General features: G+C 43.8%; 1 protein-coding gene across 4 annotated transcripts in view; it reads right to left on the bottom strand.

Moving 5' to 3' along the window:
* The window catches only part of TAFA4 (TAFA chemokine like family member 4), a 132322-nt gene that overhangs the window by 75974 nt on the left and 30237 nt on the right, over positions 1-26111 (bottom strand). For 3 of the 4 annotated variants that reach the window (XR_014523133.1, XM_083493587.1, XM_083493586.1), the window contains exons 2-3: positions 5592-5727; positions 3020-3135 (exon numbers count right to left, since the gene is read on the bottom strand). Coding sequence is in view for 2 of the 4 variants with exons in the window: in XM_083493587.1 (XP_083349713.1) it covers positions 3020-3135; positions 5592-5671 (196 nt within the window). In the remaining 2 variants the exon portion in view is untranslated. Of the gene's footprint in view, positions 1-3019; positions 3136-5591; positions 5728-6409; positions 6589-26111 lie in introns of those variants that run through there. The other variant, XR_014523134.1, reaches the window with a different exon arrangement.

The following is a 26111-nucleotide window of genomic DNA, read 5'->3' as shown; positions in this document are numbered from 1 at the left end:
ATTCTGGGGCCCCCCACTTCTGCAACTGAGATAATGTTTAAAGAAACAGATTTGCATACATTTGCATAGGTTATTTTGGTCCCACCATTTGTTTGGCAGATTTTCACTGCTCAAAGTTTGGGAGTTTTGTTTATTCTTCTCGTTGCCATGGTAACAACAAAGGGTCCCTACACAGGCAGCCACTCTAAACAAACCCCTTCCATACTGCCTAAGCGTATGGAGAAACTTTCCAGGTTTCTCAGAATAACCAGGATGTCAAGACCTTTCCTGTTTTAAGTTGATGTGAACTTATATAAATGGTTTTCTTTCTGTGGTTGGTACCCTGGGCTGGAACGCAAACTGCGGTTTAGAAATGCAAATTCTAATGCAAAAGACTTTTGGGAGATAATCACTCGAAGCGACATATTTATTGACTTAAGCTAATCATGCCGCTTTGTTGTTGTTTAGTTGTTTAGTCGTGTCCGACTCTTCATGACCCCATGGATCAGAGCATGCCAGGCACTTCTGTCTTCCACTGCCTCCCGCAGTTTGGTCAGACTCATGCTGGTAGCTTCGAGAACACTGTCCAACCATCTCGTCCTCTGTCGTCCCCTTCTCCTTGTGCCCTCCATCTTTCCCAACATCAGAGTCTTTTCCAGGGAGTCTTCTCTTCTCATGAGGTGGCCAAAGTATTGGAGCCTCAGCTTCAGGATCTGTCCTTCCAGTGAGCACTCAGGGCTGATTTCCTTAAGAATGGATTGGTTGGATCTTCTTGCAGTCCATGGGACTCTCAAGAGTCTCCTCCAGCACCATAATTAAAAAAGCATCTTTATCCCATATTAGCAAACAAAAATGACAACTGCTCTGGACTCACGTCTTTGAAGATCAAGGAGATGGAGCGACTCCCCTATGAGCAAAAGGCTACAACATTTGGGTTGGTGTTTTTTAGTTTACAGAAAAGACACATAAAGGGGGAGCATGATAGGAGCGTATAAAATTATGCATGGGGTGGAGAATGTGAAAGAAGAAAAACTTTTCTCTCTCCCTAGCAACTCTAGAACTTGTAGACATCCAAATGAAGCTGAATGTTGGGAGATTCGGGGCAGTTGCTCTGCTCACACTGCACATAAACTATAGAATTTTGCTCCCACTACCAAGATGTAGTAGTGATCAGATGGCTTGAAAAGAGGACCGGACAAATTAATGGAGGAAAAGGTTATTGGTGGCTACTGTGCTTCCACAAATAAGTCCAAACAACAACAAACCTCCAGTGAACATCGTCCAAAAGAAACCACACTTGGGAAAGTGTTGCACCTTTGGAGTTTAGAGCTGCTCAGAATATTGGAGTGAGCATTGCACTCCCCCCCCCCTCTCTCTCTCACACACACACACACCATACAAAGGACTTTGAAAAGTCTGTCTTGTTTATTCCCACAACAACCCCTGCAACTCAAGTGAGGCTCAAGGCACTCTTTACCAGTCCACAGGGATTTGAACCCCAGGAAAGGCCAAGCAAACAGAAGGGGAAATACAGAAATCCTGGTGGGGCAGGGCTGCCATGCTACCATCCTGGCAGGTAGGGGTCCCTGTTAATTACAGTGGTGCCTCGCAAGACGAAAAGAATCCGTTCTGTGATTCTCTTCGTCTAGCGGTTTTTTTCGTCTTGCGAAGCAAGCCCATTGACGGATTAGCGGATTAGCGCTATTAGCGCTATTAGTGGCTTTTAGAGGCTTTTAGTGGCTTATCTGCTGATCGGATCAGCTGATAAGCGGCTTAGCGCTATTAGCGGCTTTTAGCGGCTTATCTGCTGATCAGATCAGCAGATAAGCGGCTTAGCGGCTTAGAAAAAGGGGGGAGGGGGGAAAACCAGCAGGAACTCGCAAGACATTGTCGTCTTGCGAAGCAAGCCCATAGGAGATTCGTTTTGCAAAGCACCTCCAAAACGGAAAACTCTTTCGTCTAGCGAGTTTTCCGTCTTGCGAGGCATTCATCTTGCGGGGCACCACTGTACTAGGAGTGGCATGGCAGCAGGGAGGTCAGCGTGACGCAAATGCACCAGCAGAGACAATCTGGCGCTCCTGGCAGTTTGCTTGCAGAGCAGCCATTTTTGTCACCTAACCCTGCCTTCTCCTGGTAAGCAACAGCAACCCGCCCACTGGGAAGCGAGCAAAATGGTTCTGTCCTGCCTGGCAAGCACTTATGGCTCAAAGTCCAAAACCTTCTACAGCCAAGTAGCTTTCATTTACAGAAAGGGAGCACGCTTCGGCAGGCTGGCGGTTCCCACAGCCCACAGAAGAGACACTGTGGGGAGACACAGTCTTCCACATTCAACCGATTTGGGCATGCATATGATTCTGGCTGAAATCCCTAGGTTGGTGAGCAAGTGGTCTCAGGAGGTTCCTACCCACCAAACCCTCTCTCGGAAGATTCCTTAACCCAGGTACTGCATCTCTCCCCCCCCCCCCCCCCCCATAACTGATATCTTCATCTGGGAAAACCCGGTCTGTTTTTCACATCCTACAGAGCCTGTCAACTGTGCAGGGCTGTCACAGCTGTTCTAAAAACGGAATTTATTTTGTTAGAGTAATCAGCTTATCACATGAAGGAGAGGAAACTAACATGTGAAACATCACTAGTAAGCTATCATTCGTATTTTTTCTCTCCCCCCCCCCCCACCCTACCTACCTTCATTTTCTGTAACAAAGGGGTTTATTTTCTGCTATATGAAACTGAGATCTATTTTGCTTTTGGTTACAAAGGAGAAACAAAGAAAAACACCCCAAACTGGGAAGATGTTTTGAAATCACTTGGGAAACTGCCCGACAGAAACGTTACCATGAACTCTTTTGAAATCTGAGCAATAACTCATCCCTTTCTTCCTTTCTTTTTCCGTACACATGTGTTCATAACCTTTCCTGCTCCGATTGCAGCGCAGTGTCAACAGCTTCATCAATTATCCATGGCTAAAAAGTGGACGCTAACATTCAGAGAGTGTTATTAATTGGCCTCGGCGGCGCGTAATGAGTTTAAAAGCTCCTACCTGGGTGCCCCCGGGGATGGTGGCTAGTCGCGGACAACAATTTACAGCACACCATTAACACATATGCCAGGAACAGCCACTGAGACGGAAGCATTGATTTGGCACAGGACCTCATCCTGCAGGCAGCGGGAAAGGGGTGGGGGAAAGGAAGACAATGAGTGAGACGGACAATATATAATTTGGGAGTAATGTAAAAGAAAAAGGGAAAGCTGCAAAGGGGGGGGGCTGGTGACAGACTGGAAATTAATTGGAATGGATTACTTAAAAAAATAATACTTAAGGGGGTGGAATCACATTTGCACCTAAGCCAAGATCAATTCGCTACCAGCCATGTCTCATAATAAGAAGGGATTCAGAATAGCAGCTGATGCTTCCTCCATATACACAGCTGGAAGGGTCTCTGGGTGTGATTCTGGGCATGGCTCAGCATGAGATCTTTACAGCACACACATACAAATAAAGTACATGGGATTTCTTTTAAGTAACGTTTTGCAACAGACCATTCAAATCACTGGTCTGCAACGGATCAGCCAAGGTAGCCCAAACCAGCACTGCTATGACTATCTTCTGGGGAAATGAAAGATGACGAAAAGTGGTTTGTGTGTGAGAGAGAGAGGGGAGGGGAGTAACTTGTGGTGCTCCTAATGCGGTTGGATCCCAACTCCCATCCATTCCAGCCGGCATAACCAGTGGTCAAGGATGATGGAAGCTGTAGTCCAAGAACACATGGAGGGACACTAGTTCCTAACCCCTGATGAAGAGAGATACTTTTATTTTCATTTTAGTGGTTGGATTTATGGGTTGGGCATCATTTTCCACTCTATCCTATACTCATCACTTGCAGCGCTGTTTCTTTTCTGCTGCAGTTTGTATTCCGTCAAGAATTATGCTATTCTTGTTGATGTCTGCTGTGGACAAGTTACATAACATATATGTAATTTGAGACATAGATTATATAAGTTTTGACATTATTCCAACCCATTTCAAGGCAAAGGAAACAGTGCAGATGGGGGGTGCAATCAATTACACATCACTAATAATAATAATAATAATTTTATTATTTATACCCTGCCCATCTGGCTGCATTGCTCCAGTCACTCTGGGCAGCTTCCAACACATATAGAAACATCAGTGGCAGATTGAAAGCAACAGCAGCAACAGCAAATACTGATCATATTCACTGGGTTGATTTGCAGTCCAGACATGGGACAAACGATTAAAGATGGGGAATTTGTGCTCCCGTTTCCATTTTCATCTGAATTATCCCTAGTCCTAGGTCTAGAAAACCTGAACAACACTGGTTTTAAATTACAGAAATGATGCCACAGGGAAGAGAGAGGGAAAGAGATTTTAAAAGGACAGAATGGAAATTGTGTGGCATGAAAACATCCAAAGTACCATTGCTCTGGACCCCGGCCAAAGATTGCTGCTTTGCCATCTGGACCTTCTGGCTGAACAGGACACTGGCTTACATCCAAGCAACAATGTGGCCACAATATGAATTAGATATTCCATGGCATGAACCAGAACTATAACCTGTGATGAGTGTGGTGGTGAGATGGGAGGTCAGGCCCCTAGATGGAAGGGGTTGCTGTCTCTTAAGCAGTATCATGCAGTTGACTGGAGAACATAAATTCTGTGAATCCCAGCAGGTCCCAGCTTTGGCTTTGCTCAATCTTTCTGTATGGAGCCAGGGACACAATTTCAGACAGCCCTAACAAGAGCTCAATCCCCCTGCAATGCATTTTAAAGCCAGGACTCAGCATGTAATGCCATAATGAAGGTGCAAGCGCCTCTGGACATCTGCAGAGTGCCTCGCCCTCACTGAGTAACTAGTCCATGCACAGGGCTGGCTCCAGGTTTGAAGAAGACCTGGACAAAGTGTCCTCCAGTGGTCATCCTCCTCTGTCAGGACCCTATTGGACACACCTGGCTGGGGCGGCAACACTAAGTCTAGCCAACCTTTCAATTTCCCCAGAGCTCCTCAGAGTGATGCTAGGTTGGGAGCATTGTCAGAAAGGAAAGGAGTGCCAAGATCCAGCCACTTGGTGCAGCTCAGAGTGACAGGCCAGAAAAACAATTATAATGTCTATTGTGTAATAGTTCCTCCGGGGCCGGCCCACCCATGAGGCAAGGTGAGGTGACTGCCTCAGGCAGCAGGATCCATGGGGGCAGCAGATCCTGGTGTTGGGGTCTGGCTCAGGTGCTCTGATAACTGCCCAAGGATGCCAGGTACTGATAGTGGCGGCCCTGCTCCTGCATATCTGGGCTTGGAGAATATTTCTAGATTTACACTGGTATTTTCAAAATTTGGTACTGGTTGTAGCCCAGGAATATGAAGAGAAATCTCTCAGGAACAAGAAGCAACTCTGAAAAAAGTAGGATTGAATCTTTAGAACCAAGTAATCAGAGCTGAGCAACAGCGCTCCAAAAGAAAATGCATTCCAAAGCATGTTTTTCCACCTTCCCAAATCATTTACCTGTGTAATGTCACTTGAAGGTCATTAATATTACCCATCAGACATTCCAGGAATCCTCATAGTCTATTAAAAAGATGAAGCATTCCCCTTACCTTAGCGCCTTTTCCAGGTTTTGACTGTAGTTAAACAGATTTATCAGTGTACATATCTTGCAGTAAATCCAAATTCCCATTTGAAAATAGGCACAAGCATTTCTGCATATCCCAAGCTGTCCTCCACATCCAGGGTCTAGAGAAAAAACAAAATTAGGCAGCAATTAATTAGGGCTTAGACAGGTGCTGGTAGAAACTTTGTAAAACTATTGTTGCACAATGCCACGTCTTCAGAGCAAGACAATTCCACAGCAACATTCTGTGAAGAAAGTCTACAGGCCTTATTTTAACAGCACAGTGTCAGTGACTTAGCAATATCAATTTTTGTACCTATTCATTTTTAACTCCAAAGAGCTTTGTATCAGTGACACAGAGATATCCCCAAAGTTAATAAACTCCCCCATCTTAAAAACAGGTAATTCTTGCCAATCTGTGCCCACCTTGATTATGTATCTTATGCAAGAAATCTGTACAGCCAGCTCCTATGACCTTGGTGCCACTTTGCTCTAAGAACAGCCTTCTGGGTCAAGCCAATAGCTCATCTTGTCCCACACCCACTTCTCACAGTGGCCAACTGGTTGGCTAGGGGAAGCCCGAAAGCAAGACCAGAGCACAATAACGCTCACCCCACCTGTGATCCCAGCAACTGGTATTCAGAGACATAATGCCCACAACAGAACTACTGTAGCACTATAATGTATGTTCATGTTCTGGCTCCTTCCAAAGCCAATAGAAAGCAAATATTCTATTGTATAGCACAGCAGGTGCCAGAACTGGCTTAGCATTACATAGAGATCCTGAAACAGACATTTACTCACAAGTTAGCACGTTTGAAACTTGTGACTCCCGTTCTCCAAATACTGTGCATTCTTAAACTCCGTATGTGTATTGTAACACACAATAGACTGTTCTGCAGCAAAAGTTTGAAACTCAATTCTTGTGTGGTAACGAATTCTTTCACCCACAAGAATTGAGTTCCAAACTTTTGCTGCAGAACAGTCTTAAAAACTAGTTACAGTAAGATAAATGTTTCAAAATAACTAAGTAATGCATTTGGGAAGGAGGCGCAAGGCTCTGGCAGGGTCCTAGAGACCTCACGCCTTCTTCTAGAGGTAAGAACATACAGTGGTACCTCAGGTTAAGAACTTAATTTGTTCTGGAGGTCCATTCTTAACCTGAAACTGTTCATAACCTGAAGCACCACTTTAGCTAATGGGGCCTCCTGCTGTCGCAGCACCGCCGCTGCACGATTTCTGTTCTCATCCTGAAGCAAAGTTCTTAACCCGCGGTACTATTTCTGGGTTAGCGGAGTCAGCTTAGCAATCGAGGAATAAGGAGATGAATGAGCAGAGGGGATGGCACCCATGATGCTCGCCCAGAAATCCAAATGTGTTGACAATTGGCAACCTTTGGGTTAGCATGTTCACTATTTTGTGGCATACCCCACAAAGACATATCTGTGTGCCAGCCAGCCAGCCAGTCACAAACAAACACATTGGCCCTTCAGGCCTACAGTACCTTACAAGGTTTGATGGTTGGCTGCCAAGCCATCCATGATAGTCTTTATTCCATGCCTAAATGCATGAAGGTCCATATAGTTAAAGCCATGGTTTTCCCAGTAGTGGTGTATGGAAGTGAGAGCTGGACCATAAAGAAGGCTGATCGCTGAAGAATTGATGCTTTTGAATTCTGGTGCTGGAGGAGACTCTTGAGAGACCCATGGACTGCAAGAAGATCAAACGTATCCATTCTTAAGGAAATCAGCCCTGAATGCTCACTGGAAGGACAGATCCTGAAGCTGAGGCTCCAATACTTTGGCCACCTCATGAGAAGAGAAGACTCCCTGGAAAAGACCCTGATGTTGGGAAAGATGGAGGGCACAAGGAGAAGGGGACGACAGAGGACGAGATGGTTGGACAGTGTTCTCAAAGCTACCAGCATTAGTCTGGGTATTTCTGGGTTAGCGGAGTCTGTAAGCTGAACCGTATGTAACCCGAGGTACCACTGTAGTAGGCTTTGGGAAGGAGGTAGAAAGGTGCCCCCTTAGTCCCTGCACCCTGAGCAGGGGAGCCAGTCACATTCCCCTAAAGCTGCCTCTGCCATTATAAAGTGGAAGAGTTCTCTTCTCTGCCCCCCCCCCCCGATTTTCATTACATAAAGGTCCATAAGAAAGGCAAAAAAACATGAGGAGAGATAGCTTGGCCTTAAAAATGCCTCTTTCCTTTGCAGGGGGAAACATTCCTTGAACAATCTGTGAGGCTGCCCTTTGCATCAGACAAAGTGACTCTGGGAAGCCCAATTCAGTGGTACCTCGGGTTAAGTACTTAATTCGTTCCAGAGGTCCGTTCTTAACCTGAAACTGTTCTTAACCTGAAGCACCACTTTAGCTAATGGGGCCTCCCGCTGCTGCTACACCGCCAGAGCACGATTTCTGTTCTCATCCTGAAGCAAAGTTCTTAACCCGAGGTACTATTTCTGGGTTAGTGGAGTCTGTAACGTGAAGCGTATGTAACGTGAAGCGTATGTTACCTGAGGTACCACTGTATTGACTAACACACAGCATAAACAACAAGCTCACGCCTGACCTTTTAATAGCAAAGAACTCTACTGGGGCAGTGCGGTTTGCAAACACAGCCCTTCCCTAGAGCAGGTGTCCACAACCTGGGGCTGTTAGCGCTGGCTGGGGCTGATGGCAGCCACCCTCCAAAGTGTCTGGAGGGCACCAAGTTGGGGAAGTCTGCCCTACAGCCTTGACACCATGCTATGGAAATATATGAGCCTGGAGCTCCATTCACAGCTTCCATGAGCCCGACCCAGAGATGCACAACAACTTGATTTAACGGCAACAGGAAAAGTCAATGTGCTGGATCCATGGCTTCAAAGCACACTAGTTTGAGGTCGTACTCCAGGAGTTAAACTTTGGGAGATCACATTATAAGAGGACTGAATTCTCTCCTTAGTGGTACTTTTGAGAGACGTCTGCTCTGTACGGTTGGCCACCACAGCTACAGGGCATTTAGAATGCTACTTAAGCCTGATCACAGCGCAGCATGCTCAATACATAAGAGACCGTGTGACACAGTTTTCTGTATCCCTTTGCATTGACATCGCATGCTTACCAGAGCTGCGGGCATTCAGGTGACAAAGGGATTCACAAACAACTGTGCATTTGTGCCCTAGAAAGATAATGGAGTTGCAATGTAGCTCATGAGATTCCGGTGCCAGTTCTCCAATGAAATGACTTGTGCTCATAGCTGAAGAGCTGCAGCTTAGTTTTTGATTACAATCACTTTCTAAATCACATTATTTCTTCCCACTAAATGCCGAACGTTCCCCCCATCAATATTTACATATTACAAAATGCATTTTTATAGCCCCCCATAATATCATCTGCTAACAATTTACTCCCATCACATTTTATGGTATCCTTTATAATGAGCAATTAAAGATGATGACTATGCCAATTAAGGAATTTATGAATGTGGATTTAATTCTAAATTGTTCCCCGGCTTGTGTGCCTCTTTAAAAAGAAGTGCCCCGTCTTCTCTCCCTCTCCCTTTTAAGAACTGCTTACTTATCCTTATTTATATCAATGAAATAAACAGGCACACTGCGTTTTTAACTATTACAGAATGAGGGCTGTTAAAACAAGAGCACAAAAGATATGGATTACTGCTTAACTTTTATGTAAATGAATTAAACATTCTAAAGAGCTCAGAGGAAACAAGCAAAGGATGGGAGACAAAACACCTCAAATTGCTGCTGATCAGGTAGATTTTAAAACCATCAAGGCAAGTAAGTGATGAATTAAAAAACGGAAACCCACTTACCATTAACCTGCTGTCCAACCGAGTTTGCCCTTTTAAATGGGCTAAACAAATGTGAACTGTAATGGATATTTAGCTATAAATCCCTAAAGGCCTAATTATCCCTGTTTTTGTTCTACTTTAAAAAAAAACAAAAACCGGACTGGCTTTTTTTAATTGGACTTTGGCCCTAAATTTACATACAATGAATAAATCCCATTGAATGCCCAAGAAAGACTACTCGTGAGTAAACAAGAGAGGGCTCATAACCTCTGTCCATTATTCGCTTTTGCCATTGTAATCCTCATGTGCCAACATCATTCAAATATAATGTCTCTTCTGAATCAAGTATAAGCTTGTAGCAAAAGTAGGTTCAGCTGCTATCTCCTCCTTGAACTGCTTGGACATCTTTGTCTGGTGGGTTTGGCCACACAATTAACACAACACAACATGATTCAGACTGTCTGGAGCACACACTTTGCTCGCGAAAGATTTCAGGCTCTATCCTTAGCATTTCTGTTTAGATAATCTCGAGTCCTAAAAAGCCTTCTCTCTGGAGAGCCATTGCCAGCCAGAACATACAAAGGCCAACATGCTACCTTAAGAGCAGTAGACTCGTAATCTGGTGAACCAGGTTCGCGTCTCCGCTCCTCCACATGCAGCTGCTGGGTGACCTTGGGCCAGTCACACTTCTTTGAAGTCTCTCAGCCTCACTCACTTCACAGAGTGTTTATTGTTGGGGAGGAAGGGAAAGGAGAATGTTAGCCGCTTTGAGACTCCTTAGGGTAGTGATATCAAATCCAAACTCTTCTTCTACTCTTCTTCTTCCAGATATTGTTGGGCTACAGTTCTCATCATCCCTGACCACTGACTCAACTGTCACAGAATCACAGAATTGTAGACCCTAGGGTTCATCCAGTCCAACCCCCCTGCAATGCAGGAATACATAGCTATCCCATAAAGAGATCAAACCTACGACCTTGGGGCTAGGAGAACCACGCTCTGACCAACTGATGGTTAGATGGCCTGCTAGATGGATGCTGGAGTCCAGTAACAGGGCGCCATGTTGGCTGGAGTAGACACTGCTAGTTGGGGAGGACAAGTGATCTACCCAGTGTAAGACAGTGTTGTATGTTCCTACCAGATTTCAGAACTTGTTGTCTCAATGGGTGGCTACTCCCATTGAGTAGAAACAAGGAATTAAGGAGCTTAAGAACTGCGTACATCTAACGCAGTTGGGGCAACACAAGACATCTTGGCTTGTCGGCAAAAGGCAAGGTGCCCCTCACACAAACAACGCACATATGGAAGCCTGCAGAACTGGCAGCTGAATTGTTGTTTCAACACTGGGGATAGGACACTGGATTTGAGACTGGAAGACTAGCCACACAGGGGACATGTAGCTCTGTCTTCTAACACCTCACCACCATTCCCCAGCCTCTCAACCTCTGCCGCCTGAGGCAGCAACCTCATTCTACCCAATGGTAGGGCCGGCCCTCTACCATGAATAATGGCCAGCTGGCTTACCTGGAGAAGCTCACTTTGTAGAATCTGGTGGTAATTCCTGGTCGCTGGACCACAGCACATAGTGGACAAAGCCATATTTATTTTGAATTTGGTGGCTACTTTTCTTTTTAGCTGTCACAGAGTTGGCAGAGATCTCAAAGGGCATCTAGCCTGATTGTCTCCCTTGTTAAAAGCTTTAACAAAGAAGAGTCCACCAGCTTCATGGCTTATCTCTTTGGCTTATCTCTGTCCTCTATAAATTCCATTGTGTACCACCCACCTTGGTACCCTTGCTGAGTATTACACAAAAAGCATGCAACTTTCTACCACAGCAATTCCTACTGGGTCCTATTTTGAGCTTCCTACTGGGTCCTATTTTAAGAGCCAGTGTGGTGTAGTGGTTAAGAGTGATAGACTCGTAATCTGGGGAACCGGGTTCATGTCTCCGCTCCTCCACATGCAGCTGCTGGGTGACCTTGGGCCAGTCACACTTCTCTGAAGTCTCTCAGCCCCACTCACCTCACAGAGTGTTTGTTGTGGGGGAGGAAGGGAAAGGAGATTGTTAGCCGCTTTGAGACTCCTTCGGGTAGTGATAAATCCAAGCTCTTCTTCTTCTTCTTCTTTCCATGAGTATGAAAATTGTTGTACTTGAAATCCTCAAGTTCTTTGGTCATACATTACGTTGTTCTGCCTAGCACTCAGCCATGCAGTATGCTACATTCACCTGAGACGGAGAGGACTAGGTCTGGGATGGAACAGATTTATGAACACAAGCAAAACTGAAATTGAGCAGAAACGGATGAACCTGCCTGCCCCTGAACTGAGCTGTGCCCCTCTTCCACCTCCAAGATGGTTCAGAGATCACCAGTGGTGGTCCGATTCCTGGGCTAGTGAAAGGAAAGCCCATTCTGTATTTTAGCAGGAACAGAAATCTCATGCACTGTTCTCAAGGTACCTGAAGACACTTGTAAGGAACACAGCTTGCACCTATCTGCCCACTGTGCTGCTGTATGTTGTCTGCCTTGGTAGCACATAGCAGGCATTACTCCATACTGAATCCACACACAAAAGTTTGGTTTCTTTTATTGCATCAAAAGCAAGCTACCCAGGGGCAGCATATAACTATAAACTCTATGATCACTGGTGTTTCAAACAACCCTGGGGCTAAGGATTAGGGTTTTTTATTTTAAAAAAATCAAAAGCAGGTTAAATAACTGCATTTCTATAATATATACCGTATTTTTTGCACCATAACACTCACTTTTTTCCTCCTAAAAAGTAAGGGGAAATGTCTGTGCGTGTTATGGAGGGAATGCCTACGGGTGGCATGCCTACGGATTTTCCTCCTCTAAAAACTACGTGCGTGTTATGGTCGGGTGCGTGTTATAGAGCGAAAAATACGGTATATATTTCTAAGAGTAAACACCGCAAGCATGTGATGTGGATGTCTGGGTTTAGCGTAGCAAGGGTGCCCTCTTGTGGCTTACATAAGAGATTTCTCAGTCAAGTTACAGCATCACTGGCTGTATCTCTTTGACTTGGGCAGTTCATTATAATTTCAGCTGTGTTTTTAAAGTAATCAGAGAAAAGGCCTAAATGATATTAATCCCTGTCTTAGAGTCAAATTAAGTCATCCCTGACTTATGGGAGGGAAGGCAGCTAAGCAGATTGTGCATACATAATTTATAGTGATAAAAGATATTAAATATTTCCAATTTGGGTCATAATCTCATTAGATCTCATCCAGAAGAATGCACAGCAACACTATTCCTTTTCTTAATTTTTCAATAATAATAATAATAATAATAATAATAATAATTCCTCCTTTCTTGCTCTTCCCTCTCAGACAAATCCTTTCAAAGTCACTTGCCTTTGCCAGAAAGCCACTAATTTGAGAATTCTCTTTTGTGTACAGATGAATCACCCATGCAAATTAAGCTGTGTCATTAATCATATTAATGTGCCAATGTCACGGATGCCTCCAATTCATCCTCTTTTTCTGCGACACCAAAGCCTGTGGCATCACAGGTTTCCAGCCACACATCTGCCTACACACACACACAGCCGTTCTATGTTCTGACCAAGCCCCAGAGCTCGTTGTCTTCAATGTGCCGCACCAAAATAAATACAATTCTTGGGAACAGATTCCCTCTCTTCCTCAGGGTCGCTGGCCTCTGTTATCCTCAGCAGAAGTACGCTCAAATTCGGCGAGCATTAAACAGCCATTTGGGCTCAAGTCCACAGGGCATATTCCCTTCCAGCACGTCACCTTTTGGTCTCCATCCGAAAAAACAGTGACAGGCGATGCCAGAAAGGAATCTGTGATCCCAAAGCAGCAACTAGATGGCTCCTGTGCAATGGCTGCTAACTTGTAAATAAGGTCTATGGCATCCTGGCCCCATGGTTGCCCCCACACTGGTTGCATCTATTTAGGATTCTGGGTACACAGAAAACAAATGGAAGGTGTGTGTTTGTCTCTCCCTACTGCCTCCCCTCTTGTCAAAAGGTCACAAACATTATGGGGGCAGTCAGTTGGCATGCTCACCTGCCCATATGGGAGCCATTTTACCTATGCCGCAGTCACAAGTGGATGCAGAACATACGTGCAGCACAAGATGGGACTAACTGCATGGGTTTTTGGCACCCACCAAAGGGCTGGTTGAGTGGGGAAGAGTCATGGCATCAGCCTTGCTCACAACTCCTTTCAGATGTGCCCTTCCCTCTGCTCACTGGACTGGGAAGTAAAGACACATCTACTGGTCCCATGCACAATAGCATCATACCAGCTGGTTCTGCCCCCTGCTGAAGTCGGCCATTCAGTGGAAGGTCTGCTGACAATATCTGAACAGACCTATCTGAGTTTCAATGACAGGGGAAAAGGCAGCATCTCTGAGGTAGATGCCCGGAACCCATGTAATAAGCAACTGCACCCACTGATGCTCTGATGGAGTTGGTTGGGATGAGTCGATGAGGCATCCTAAGCGCAACACTTCTTGTGGAAAGCACATCAAATAAACAAAGTGAATGGAAGAGAAAAAGCGAAAGATGTTGGCATAGCGCAATAACGCATGAGTGTCAGCTGGGAAGTAGCTCAGGAAAATGAGCAGATTCCCCCCCACACACACACACACACACTATAAACATCCTCGAGATTGCTTCAAAACAGTACTAGACTGATGCCGCAAGAGGGCCTGTAGATAAAACAGGGATCCCAGGACAGATGCAAAAACCAGTTGAAGGTCAAGAATAGACAAGATGATGCCACACGATGCATTTTGGTTCGGGAAACTTGATCAATATGGATTTCGTAATAATTGCCCATTTGCCAACCAACACCTTAAATCCGCACCAGTTAAAAACTGTAAATTTTCTGAGGAAAACATTATGCTCGTTACACATTCCGTAGGCACTCAGCAAGGGGGGGGGGCAAAATATATCCAGTGCTAAGCATGGAAACTACTGATGGGGACTAATAGCAGCTTCAGGGAGGCAAACTTTGTTGAGACTGTGGTTGGAGAAGGAAGGGCTAAGCTTCCCAGCCTGCAGACTGCAGAACCCACCCCAAGGGGGGAAAGCACATTTTTTAAATTTATTTTTTTTAATACCAAAATTTCACTTAAAAAAACCCAATCAGTATATTTAAATATTTGTGCACATGTGCACACAAATAAACACCACATCTTATCTGGAGATAAGCTCGTTGAGATGTTTCAGAGAGAAAGTAGGCCCTCAGCCCAGTATACCTGAAGGAGCGTCTCCACCCCTATTGTTCAGCCCAAACACTGAGGTCCAGCTCTGAGGGCCTTCTGGCGGTTCCCTCACTGTGAGAAGTGAGGTTACAGGGAACCAGGCAGAGGGCCTTCTCGGTAGTGGCGCCCGCCCTGTGGAACGCCCTCCCAGCAGATGTCAAGGAAATAAGCAACTATCCTACTTTTAAAAGACATCTGAAGGCAGCCCTGTTTAGAGAACTTTTTAATGTTTAATGCTGTATTTTGTGTTTTTAATACAGTGGTACCTCGGGTTACAGACGCTTCAGGTTACAGTTGCTTCAGGTTACAGACTCTGCTAACCCAGAAATAGTACCTTGGGTTAAGAACTTTACCTCAGGATGAGAACAGAAATTGCATGCCAGCGGCATGGTGGCAGCAGGATGCCCCATTAGCTAAAGTGGTACCTCAGGCTAAGAACAGTTTCAGGTTAAGTATGGACCCCCAGAATGAATTAAGTTCTTAACCCAAGGTACCACTGTATTTGAATGGGAGCCGCACAAAATGGCTGGGGAAACCCAGCCAGATGGCTGGGTATAAATAATAATAAATTAGTCGTAGTAGTAGAATATGGCAAGCTCCCTAAAAGAGGCACACTCTTCATCATGGAATTTCACCCGGTGGGAACCCTGATTATGTTCCAGTCTGTGCTGGACCACTTAAGATCCCCTTTACATGTACCGTTATCAGCACAAGGGTCATCTTGTCCAAACCCCCTGCAATGCAAGAGTCTCATGTTCTACCGACTGAACTACACCTGAGTAGCAGAGCATCTGCTTTGCATACAGAGGCCGCAGGACTGGGGCGGGGGGGAGAGAAAACAACCCTAATCAGACACACTGGAGAGCAGCTGCAAGCCAATGTAGACAAGCCAGAGGATAAGCAACAGCTGAAAACACTCCAGTCAGGATACATATTAAGGGCGAGAGGAAGAAGGTAGCAATTTGTCTTTCACAATTACTGCAGGCCTCGTGTTTAGGTCCCTTCGCCCTCCACTCTATCTATCCCTTGCCTTCAACAACAGCTCTGCTACCCAAGTCCACAGTCCCTTCAGATCCCTATAGACGCCCAGCCAGCGGTTTAGGGAAGTGGTCTCATATAAGCAAGATTCGTTTTAGCTTCTCTATATAAATTGGCACTGCAGCCCACGGAGAATGGTGTAAATTAGGTAATAAAGGAATCTATGTGGCCCAGTTCTGAAGGCCAAAAGGCATTGGGTGAATCTCAAAAGTCAGTTCTGCCAAACCGGACAATGTGTTTGAGGCCAGATTAGCAATGGACCAGACAAGGCAACTGCCCAAGGCTTTGTATGTTTTATGGAAATGCCCGCATGCTGAAATGTTAGAACTCATAAGAGCTCTGCACAATGCCTTCCCTGCTGGCAAATATTTAACCAGATATTCCTAAAGCTCAAACACCTCTCTCTAGCGCTGTCCTTCAAAACTCAGCGCTATTTTCCTTCTATTCAGCTTAACTTCAATCTGCATCCTGGAGTGCCATTCAAAATTTTGTATAGATAGGAGAGCATTTAAAAACACTGCACTGGAACTATGCAGTCTGGGTGGACTGTATGTGCAATCTATCTGGGGATTGTCATCATATTTGAGTTTTCCTGGATGATTTGTTAAAGCGTGGAGGAATGATGAAGGGGTGTGTACATGCAAGTATGTAAGAGAGACACATCAGTTTTAATCAGGCCCTATATGTTTAGTCTTAAACTATTGACAGTAGAGAGATGCACAGATGTCCCTGGAATTGGAAAACATCACAGTGCAGTAAAGGAAGGCTCCCCAAACTTTTTGAGTCCAGGGACACACATGGAAATATATGAAGGCACCACAAAATATCCATACGGCAGAAGAAAAATTTCCAATCTTCAGAACCCCCACTCCCAAGCAACAGACAAGACATACACCAAAACAAATGGAATACAGAGAAAAAATCAGGCCATCTCAAAAAGCCCCAAACATTGCTTTAAAAGGTGGGGAAGAGAATACACAGGAAGTCTTGGCAGGCACAAGGAGGGTGTATGTGGATGCCATAATGCCCAGAAGCAGAGAAGGAAACAAATACCTTGACCCTCTCTCATGACCAGGGCTTTGTTTCAGCCAGAACTCACCAGAACTCAATTACAGCACCTCTCAAGTGGGTGCCATTGCCATTATAAGAGAACAAGGGAGGTGTTTATGGTGAGTTCTGGCTCCTCTTTTTCTTGAAAAATAGCACTGTTCCTGATCCAGATGGAACAGAGTGATAAAGCTGGGTGTCATGCATATATTGCTGACATCTCACTCCAAATCTCCTGGCGACAGCTCCACCACTCATATCTCAGTTCATACAAATAGCAGGTATGCTCTGAGGTTTCCAGATGGCAGCCCAGAAATCCTCTTTAGTGGGGCAGTGAGAGAAAGACCGTCTGCTTTCCCCGTTTTCCTGCTTCCTCCTCTGCTCCCTTTGCCAACACCCCCTTCCCTCTTGCCATCAGCAACAACTTTCGGGCCACTTTCAATAGAGGCATCAAGGTGATGTGCTTAAAGTAGTAATATGCCATTTTAAAACACAGAACTCCAGTAAGTAGTTTTATGTAACAATAGGAAGTGGGGATCAAAGAGAATAAGGAGGGCAAGCAAAAATAAGTGCATCCTCTCCTCCTGTGAAAACCAGTGCATCTTCTCCCAGTAAAAGGCAAGATCACAGAATTGCAATCAGGCCCTACAGATAGTTAATAGGACTCAAAGCTGCAAACCTCCATTTGTGCTTTTTGGGGGGGGGGGGGACTCAAGTGTTAATCCATAGAAGAACATTTCTAATTCATCATCCTACAGACAAATGGGAAGCGGACAACTTGAGAAGTCAACACTAGTAGCCCCTGTTCATTGTTAAGGCTACCCGTACCAGAAATCAGCGCCTCACTTGCATATCATAAGAGAAGAGGTTTTGGTTCATTTAGGTGTACAGTGGTATCTCGGGTTACATACGCTCCAGGTTACAGACGCCACTAACCCAGAAATAGTACCTCGGGTTAAGAACTTTGCTTCAGGGTGAGAACAGAAATCGTGCTCTGGCGGCATGGCAGCAACAGGAGGCCCCATTAGCTAAAGTGGTGCTTCAGGTTAAGAACAGTTTCAAGTTAAGTACAAACCTCTGGAACGAATTAAGTTCTTAACCCGAGGTACCACTGTATATCTATCACAGACTTCAAGAGGCAAGAGGACATGTGTGGGAAGTACAGTGGTCTCATTATGGAGTCAAATTGGAGGGATTCCCTGAGAAATTATTTGCTCTCAAGTCGTGATACAAACCCAGTGAAGGGCTTGTGTGCAGAGAAATTGTCAATCAGAATGGAAACCTTTTCTTCTTCTTTTTAAATACAATTTATTAATTTTATAATAACAAAAAACACACATCACAAACAAAAATTCAAATCATAAATCTCAACTCAATTGACTATCCTCCACCCCCCCCCCTTGGTTCCATTGTTTTATTCTTATTCATGCACGTCCATAAAACCTTGTATTCTTAACAATCCCATTTTAAAACCTTATTCATCTTAATACAAGAAACTTTTAAAACTTCTACTAATGTAGAAGTCTGTACACAACACTTGAAAAATATGCATTAAACATTTCCAGAATGGAAACTTTTTCAACCAAAGTGTTCATGTGCTTATTTAATGAATGAAAAACAGGGAACCCTTGTACTAATTATTTTGACCATAGCTACATTTTAAAGGTAATGCTTGTATTCTTACAGTAGATAGCTACAGTGGTCCCCCCCCCCCCAAGAAAAATAGGTGCTGGTACGCAACATGCAGTGCCAGATTTCCGTATAAACTAAACAAACTATAGCTTAGGGCCCCATTCTCTTGGGGGCCCCAAAAAAATTTAAAGGAAAAAGAACTGGATGTACATTTCCAAAATATAAGATAAACTTCTTAATTGTATTTCAGTTCAACAATTACTTTGATAAAATACGTATTTTGTTTTGTGCAAATGGCTTCAGATACCTATTAGGGCCATAAATCACTATATAGCATATATTCAACACACACAAAAAAGCAACAATTTGTTGTTGACAAAGGACAGCTGGACATATAAAGGGCCCCATTACCTTCAGTAGCTTAGGGCCTCGTCAAACCTAAATCCGGCCCTGGCAGCATGCCACCATCATTCCCCGCCGGCTGCTTGCCTGCCCACCTGCTTGATCCCTCCCCGCCTCGCACCTTTGCTGCTTCCACTGCCACCACATTCCACGGCTGCAGACACAGCTTCCCAGAGGCGCTTTGGCTTGGCCCTTTTATAATCACCAGGAAGGTGCCTGATGATCATAAAAAGGTTGCACCCAAGCGACTCTGGGAGGCCATGGCTGCAGCCAGGGGAAGTGATGGCAACCAGCAGAGGAAGTGGCAAAGGTGCCGCGAGTGGGCAGGTGAGTGGCAGTGGCGAGATGGTGGGGGGGGGGGGAGAAAAGAGGTGGCAGTACAGGATACTGGCGCATACCACCTCAAAAAGAGCACTGGCTATGTATATTCAATTAATTAATTGACAACAGAATGTGCAACTACTTGGTCTGCTGTTGCTATTCAAAAGAAAAGCACAATTCAGCCCCCGGATATTATATTATTTTATTACTTCTTCAAAAGCACTTATATATCTCTTAATGTTTCCAAAATCTCTATACAATGTACAGCCCAAAAAAGCAATATAGTGTGATTAAAAGCTGCACCTAAAGCTAGTAAAACAGCACTCTAAAAACACATAAAAGTTAATAAAACAGAAATTCAGAGAATTCACAGAGGGGCCAGTCTTATGGGTCATGGAAAGCCTGGGTGAAGGGTCTATGTCATATTGTTCCTATGGTGGCCTAACACTGTTATCCATAAATAATGCCCAGTTGCAAAAGTTCAGAGTATAATTTTATTGCTTTCTAAGTTTTTCACCTCGGTGTTTTTCTATTAACACCAGCCTCTTTTTAAGCCACTGCCATCTCAAACTAATATTTTAAATATTTGAGAATTTGGGGGGAGTCTCTTCTAATTCCTGGATTCAACAAGTATCCAACTGCTGGAACAGCTAGACAAGTGTAAATATAGTGGTACCTCGGGTTAAGAACTTAATTTGTTCCGGAGGTCCGTTCTTAATCTGAAACTGTTCTTAACCTGAGGTACCACTTTAACTAATGGGACCTCCCGCTGCCGCCACGCTGCCAGAACATGATTTCTCTTCTCGTCCTGAAGCAAAGTTCTTAACCTGAAGCACTATTTCTGGGTTAGCGTAGTCTGTAACCTGAAGCGTCTGTAACCTGAAGCATCTGTAACCCGAGGTACCACTGTAAACCATATATCATAAGGACACAACAGTCTCCGCTGTTCCTCATTCTGAGGAAACCAAATCCTGGAACCCCTAGAATCTCACAATGTTTGGAGATTGGGGTGCATTTAGCAGTATTTTCACATATGAATTCAGGGAAGCATTCCTAACAGCATCCCTAGAGACTGGCCAACTTTTGTTTTGAGGATTTTGACCAATCACTGTGTTGTCTCCAACTAAGCTCTATCAGAGTAGACCCGCTGAAATCAATGGACCCAAGTTAATAACTTGATAACTTTTATACTTCAGATGGAAATGGATGTGTAATGCTAATGTATGAAACCTACTTCTGGGATTTTATAAAACATCTTAACTACCACCCTTAATAAAGTTCTGAGCACTTAATAAAGTACTGAGCACTGGCTCCACTGAGGCCGCCATGCTGGCTTTCCCTGGAGAAACCAACATATCAGAAAGTACCTTTAAGTATTGACCTCACATTACATTTCAGCAGAAAAAGCTAGACGGTAAAGAGTGTGTCCTTTCTTGGTTGTTGTTGTTTTTTAAATAAGCATAACAAATATGTGCTATAGTTGGACTTTCTCATCCTTTCGAGAAATGTGGGCACTTGCCTGTTTCTGGAATGGGCTTAAAATATATGCTACAATATGTTGTTATTTTTTTCTACAGGGCAATAAGTACTCTTCAGTGGCAAAGGAAAACATTGATTAAGTGGCAATGATGAGCGTTATCAACGGGGGGAAAGGAGGAAATCATAGGATCAAATGATGGAAGACGGCTGCTCTCTTATCCTCTTCTTTCAACCCAAATCCTTTCAAATTATTTCTTTAGGGGAAGCACTGCTCTCACTGGGAACGTGTTTTCTTCCTAGTGCTGAGGAATAATTTATCATTTCAGAGGATCCTTTCATAAAATTATTCTGAAAATTAAATGCCTTTCTAAAGTCTCTGCATCTTCTGCAACTGGAGGAGGAGGAGGCTTGACGGCGATTTCTACTGCTTCTTCATCTTTTGCAGTTTGGTAATTATTCCTGAAAATGGTTTGTTTAATGTCACTCTTCATTTTCTATAATTCACTGACTGAAAGCAAAACAAAGCTAAGAGGCTAGAAGGGCATTTGTACCAGTGTGATGATTCAAAGCCCGATCAATAAATAATTGCACTTAAAAGATTAACCCAATCTCGTCCAATCTTTTCCCTAGTTAAGTAGCTAAAAATACATTCAGAAAAGGGTTCCCGCAGATCTTTACCTCTTTCTGGTTTACCAATACCAGACAGGGCAACAATGGATAATGTTACATGGGTGCTTTCAAAAATTATGGCTCACTGGAACATTGATTTTTCCCTGGGTCTTAACTGCAGGAGGCAGACACTGAATATTGATAGCGCAGATACTGCTATCCCTAGGGCATTTTTTTCTAGAAGAGAAGAAGGCGCAGTGGGCTTCATCCAATGCCCACTGAAGACAGTGGAAACGTTTCCATGGCCTTAAAAAGACCTAGGATAGATGCAATAGCGTGTGGCCATCTCTGAGGTAGTATTTGTGACACACGGCTCAACTCAAATTAGTTTCATGGGGGTATACCAACGACAGCAGGACAGCAGAGTTGATTTTTATTTTTATTTTTAAAATGGAACTTCAAGAAGGTCTAGAAAACTAGGAACTGTGTTCTTAGACATAGGAAACCACTTGGGTGCACATTCAGTTTCGTTTCACACACAAAAACCTACAGGGAAACGTCGCTTTGCGGTTAGTTACGCACGTTGACAAATAGATTTGAAAATCATACCTCAGGCCAATAAAGAGACAAAAGATTAGAAGGTACATCAAAGGCCACTGAGGCTACAATCCTGAGGGTAAGTGCCATTAAATTCCATAGGATTCACTTCTGAATGGGATTGAGCCACTAGTCCACAAAGTTTACAAATCTTGACTAGTGGAATCTCTTCATGAATGAGTTTCACTTAGCTCACTTGCTTTTGCTGAAGGTTGGGCAATTCATGGAACCTCCAGAATTAGGAGCAGTGTGTCGTTGAATACCGCTTTCTGGGCAGACAACGGGAAGCTCATTTCATTTCATAGACCCATGATAGAAGACTGCCTTTTTTAAAAAAAGCTAAACTATGTATGCCCCCCCCCACACACACACACATTATGCAGGACTTTTGAGAGCTATGGAATTCATGCTGTGAAAGGTAGATATTACAGATCTGGAAACGAAGGGAGGAAGAAGAAGAAGAAGAAGAAGAAGAAGAAGAAGAAGAAGAAGAAGAAGAAGAGTAGTAGTAGTAGTAGTAGTAGTAGTAGTAGTTTGGATTTGATATCCCGCCTTTCACTCCCCTTCAGGAGTCTCAAAGCGGCTAACATTCTCCTTTCCCTTCCTCCTCCACAACAAACACTCTGTGAGGTGAGTGAGGCTGAGAGACTTCAGAGAAGTGTGACTAGCCCAAGGTCACCCAGCAGCTGCATGTGGAGGAGCGGTGATGCGAACCCGGTTCACCAGATTGCAAGACTACCGCTCTTAACCACTACACCACACTGGAAAGAGGAGAGAAATTGCTCATCAGCTATGCCTCTAACTTGGCTAGTGTTGTGGAGGGTGGTGTGATTAAAAAATAAATAAATCCTCCTGTCAGATGGGGAATATCCCCTCATTCACCCAGTTTAGAATATTCCATCATTTTTCATCAGAGTTTCTTTTTATTTCAGCAAAGTAAGCGGTTCACACCTACGTCAAACAAAGCTTTAATAATAATAATAATAATAATAATAATAATTGCCAACAATAGCCAACTATCTGTGAGAAATTAAAACAACATCATGAGGCGAGAATGCCCATTGGCCTCTCTAGGAAATTAACTGAATACCCGAAGGGAGAGGCCGACTCCAGAGCAGAACACCAAAGCCCCGCCCACCAGATGCCAGACATTCTACTATTAAGACTAGGCCCTGGTGTCCTTCTTACAGCTAGAGCACCCTAAGGCTGGATCTAGACACACCAAAGAAGCAGTTCAGTTAAACGCATTGTAAACTTCTTTTTAAATAATAATAATAATTTTATTAGCTTTCAATTAAAATGCAATAATAGCCTCATTATAACAATACCAATTTATAATATACTTATTAACACCCATCCATATACCGAAGTATATAATTTAAATAAAGTGCCCCCCCACATGCTAGATTTGATGTTTTAATTATTTGCTTTATTTCTGTGTTCCAAGATCTTAATTAATTTCCATTACATTCAGGTCATAATAATCCCTTATACAACAACTGCAATATTAATAACTTCTATTCATGTTGACACATTAAATGATTTATAAAACTACAAGTGAGGAACTCAAACTACAGTGGTACCTCGGGTTAAGTACTTAATTCATTCCGGAGGTTCCTTCTTAACCTGAAACTGTTCTTAACCTGAAGCACCACTTTAGCTAATGGGGCCTCCCGCTGCCACCATCGCGTGATTTCTGTTCTCATCCTGAAGCAAAGTCCTTAACCCGAGGTACTATTTCTGGGTTAGCGGAGTCTGTAACCTGAAGTGTATGTAACCTGAAGCATATGTAACCCGAGGTACCACTGTATAGCGTTGTAAACTTCATACAGGGAAATACCGTTGGCGAAAAACAGGACTCCACAGCACCATCTGTTATCACAGTACTATAACACATATAAAGCACTTTATCTTTGCGAATGTAGCCGAGTCCTAAGTTGTGTGTTTCTTCTTTGCAGTTTCCTGCATAATGATCAAACCCATATTCCTTTCAAGACTGCAAGTTAAGGTACAACACGTTTTGCAAATGAGTTGCAAAGGCATTATTCACTATGCAACCTGTGGTAGCTTTTCTATACAGCCTGAGTTTTAAAAGCATGCCTTACTGGGTCAGATTACAGCTCCTATGGGCAACCTGTGTTCAAGTGCATCTCCCATCATCCCTAACCACTGGCCATGCTGGTTGGGGCTGATGGGACATGGAGGCCAACAACATCTAAGGGCCACAGGTTTCCCCTCCTGGAGCCATTATTCTCTCCCCAAGAGCGGAAGCCCCAGACGGGATGCTGTATCTATGCCCCTATTGTGAGCTCAAAGCACCCCATAACTAAAAGTCCAGTCCCTTTCATAACAGAGACTCAGTATGGCTCTTTGTGGCTAATATCTAATGATAAACCTATCATCCATGAACGGTGTCATTTTTATAGGTCACCTTGAGAAGCCCAGAACTGCTGTACTATATCAAACCTGATCTTGCAAAAGATTGGCTTTACATGAGATAAGGTGCACGTTAACCGAGATTAGCTCTTACAAAGGAAGCAGGACAAATCTGCTATCTAGCCTTAAAATACTCTGAGGCATCTTAGCATTTTGGGTGCTAACATTACAGTTAGGAAGGTCGACCGGATGAATGCAAATGCAAATGCAAAGATAAAAAATAAAATAAAAATACCGTACATCATGCTGCTTTTACTTTCAGTATGGTTTAAATACAGCTGCTGGAGGAAGCTACTGTACTTACAAACATCTCCCTCTTGTGGCACATACATATGCTGTAACATTTGCTGCACCTTAACACATGGATCTAGTCTGTTTGCACAGAGTTTCATTGCTTCCACCTGGATCATCCATCGTGGAGACTTTTCATAGTTGAGAGAGCCATATGCTGTGTGTTGCCTTCACATGGCGCAGACTGGGGTTTTCACAAAGACATGATACTTTTGTTGAAGATGGGAGATCTTAAATCTTCCAGGAAATAATCCACATACACAGCCTAGAGGTCAGGCCTGCACAGATGGAAAATATGGACCATCTATTCCTGCAGTGGGCAACCAGTGATCTCCAGGAAGCCCAAAAACAATTCAGAGAGGCAGTAACTCCCGCCTGCTGATTTCCCCTCAGCAACTGGTACCCAGTTGCACACTTTCTTGGAAACCAGCAGTTTCATATCGCCACCATGACCAGTAACCATATATCTGAAGAAGTGTGCATGCACACGAAAGCTCATACCAAGAACTAACTTAGTTGGTAATTAAGGTGCTACTGGAAGGAATTTTTTTACAGTAACCATATAGATAGCTAACCTCAATGAATTTCTCTGACCCAGGGGTAGCCACATTCACTGGGGCCGACAGGAGTTGGGATCTAAAAACATTGGGCCGTCACCACATTACCTACCTCTGGCCTAATATGTTTGTTTTTTGTTTTGTTTTTAAGCCAGTGGACGTCTACTGAATCCCATGGGATGATTATGCAACATATGAACTGGTACTTTCTTATGTCTGTCTTCAAAACTACCAACAATCCACTTGTCAGAAGACCATGATCAATAGTATCCATGTTAAAACCCATTATTTTACCATTCAGAAGAATTTGTGGCCCACCACAGAAAATACAGGCCACCAACCATGTATTTCAGCCTCCTAGGTGTTTGACAATCTCCCTGCAACAGGTTGTAAGTTAATCAGACCTAGAGAAAAACAATTTTTTTAAAAAATAGTCTTGCATTGACAGTTCTTGACATTACTGTCTTAGAGCACATTTGCAATGAAATATAGCACCATCGGAAGTCTTTCTTGTTTTAAAGACAGGGAAGAATATAAACCCAATAGGCAAGTTATGTTTTCAAAAACCACCTCACTTGTTTTTAAACCCTCATGAACGCAGTACGAATGAATAAAAGTGAGATTCACGGTGACTACTTTTGATATATAACTGAGGCACCATCTTCTCTAGCTCATTGAGGGGGCCCGACGCAACTTTCTGAAGTTGCACACACAACATCACAAGGAGCCAGGGGGCAGAGCTGAAGCCCTCCAAACATTGAAGTGGCCTGGCCCCTCAAAAAAATATTAGGGGGCTGAAACTGCCTCAGCCCTTAAGTGGAGGCACCTATGTTATGTAGCAGTATTTTTTTTTCATGTTGTGTGCTGCCTTGAGCATGGTTTGAACTATGGAAAGGTGGTATACACGTAAAATTATGTATGTACGTATGTATATATTATGCTGAGGTTCTGGTGCTCGGCATCATTTAGAGAGACAAAGATTGGAGCTGATTCACCATCTAGCAGGAACTTCAGCGTGTGGGCGAGTTTTCTTGTTTTTAATTTCATGCT

Source organism: Podarcis liolepis, assembly GCF_965112155.1.
Source record: "Podarcis liolepis genome assembly, chromosome: 2".
NCBI classification, from domain to species: domain Eukaryota; kingdom Metazoa; phylum Chordata; class Lepidosauria; order Squamata; family Lacertidae; genus Podarcis; species Podarcis liolepis.
This window is presented reverse-complemented; position numbering and strand designations above follow the sequence as displayed.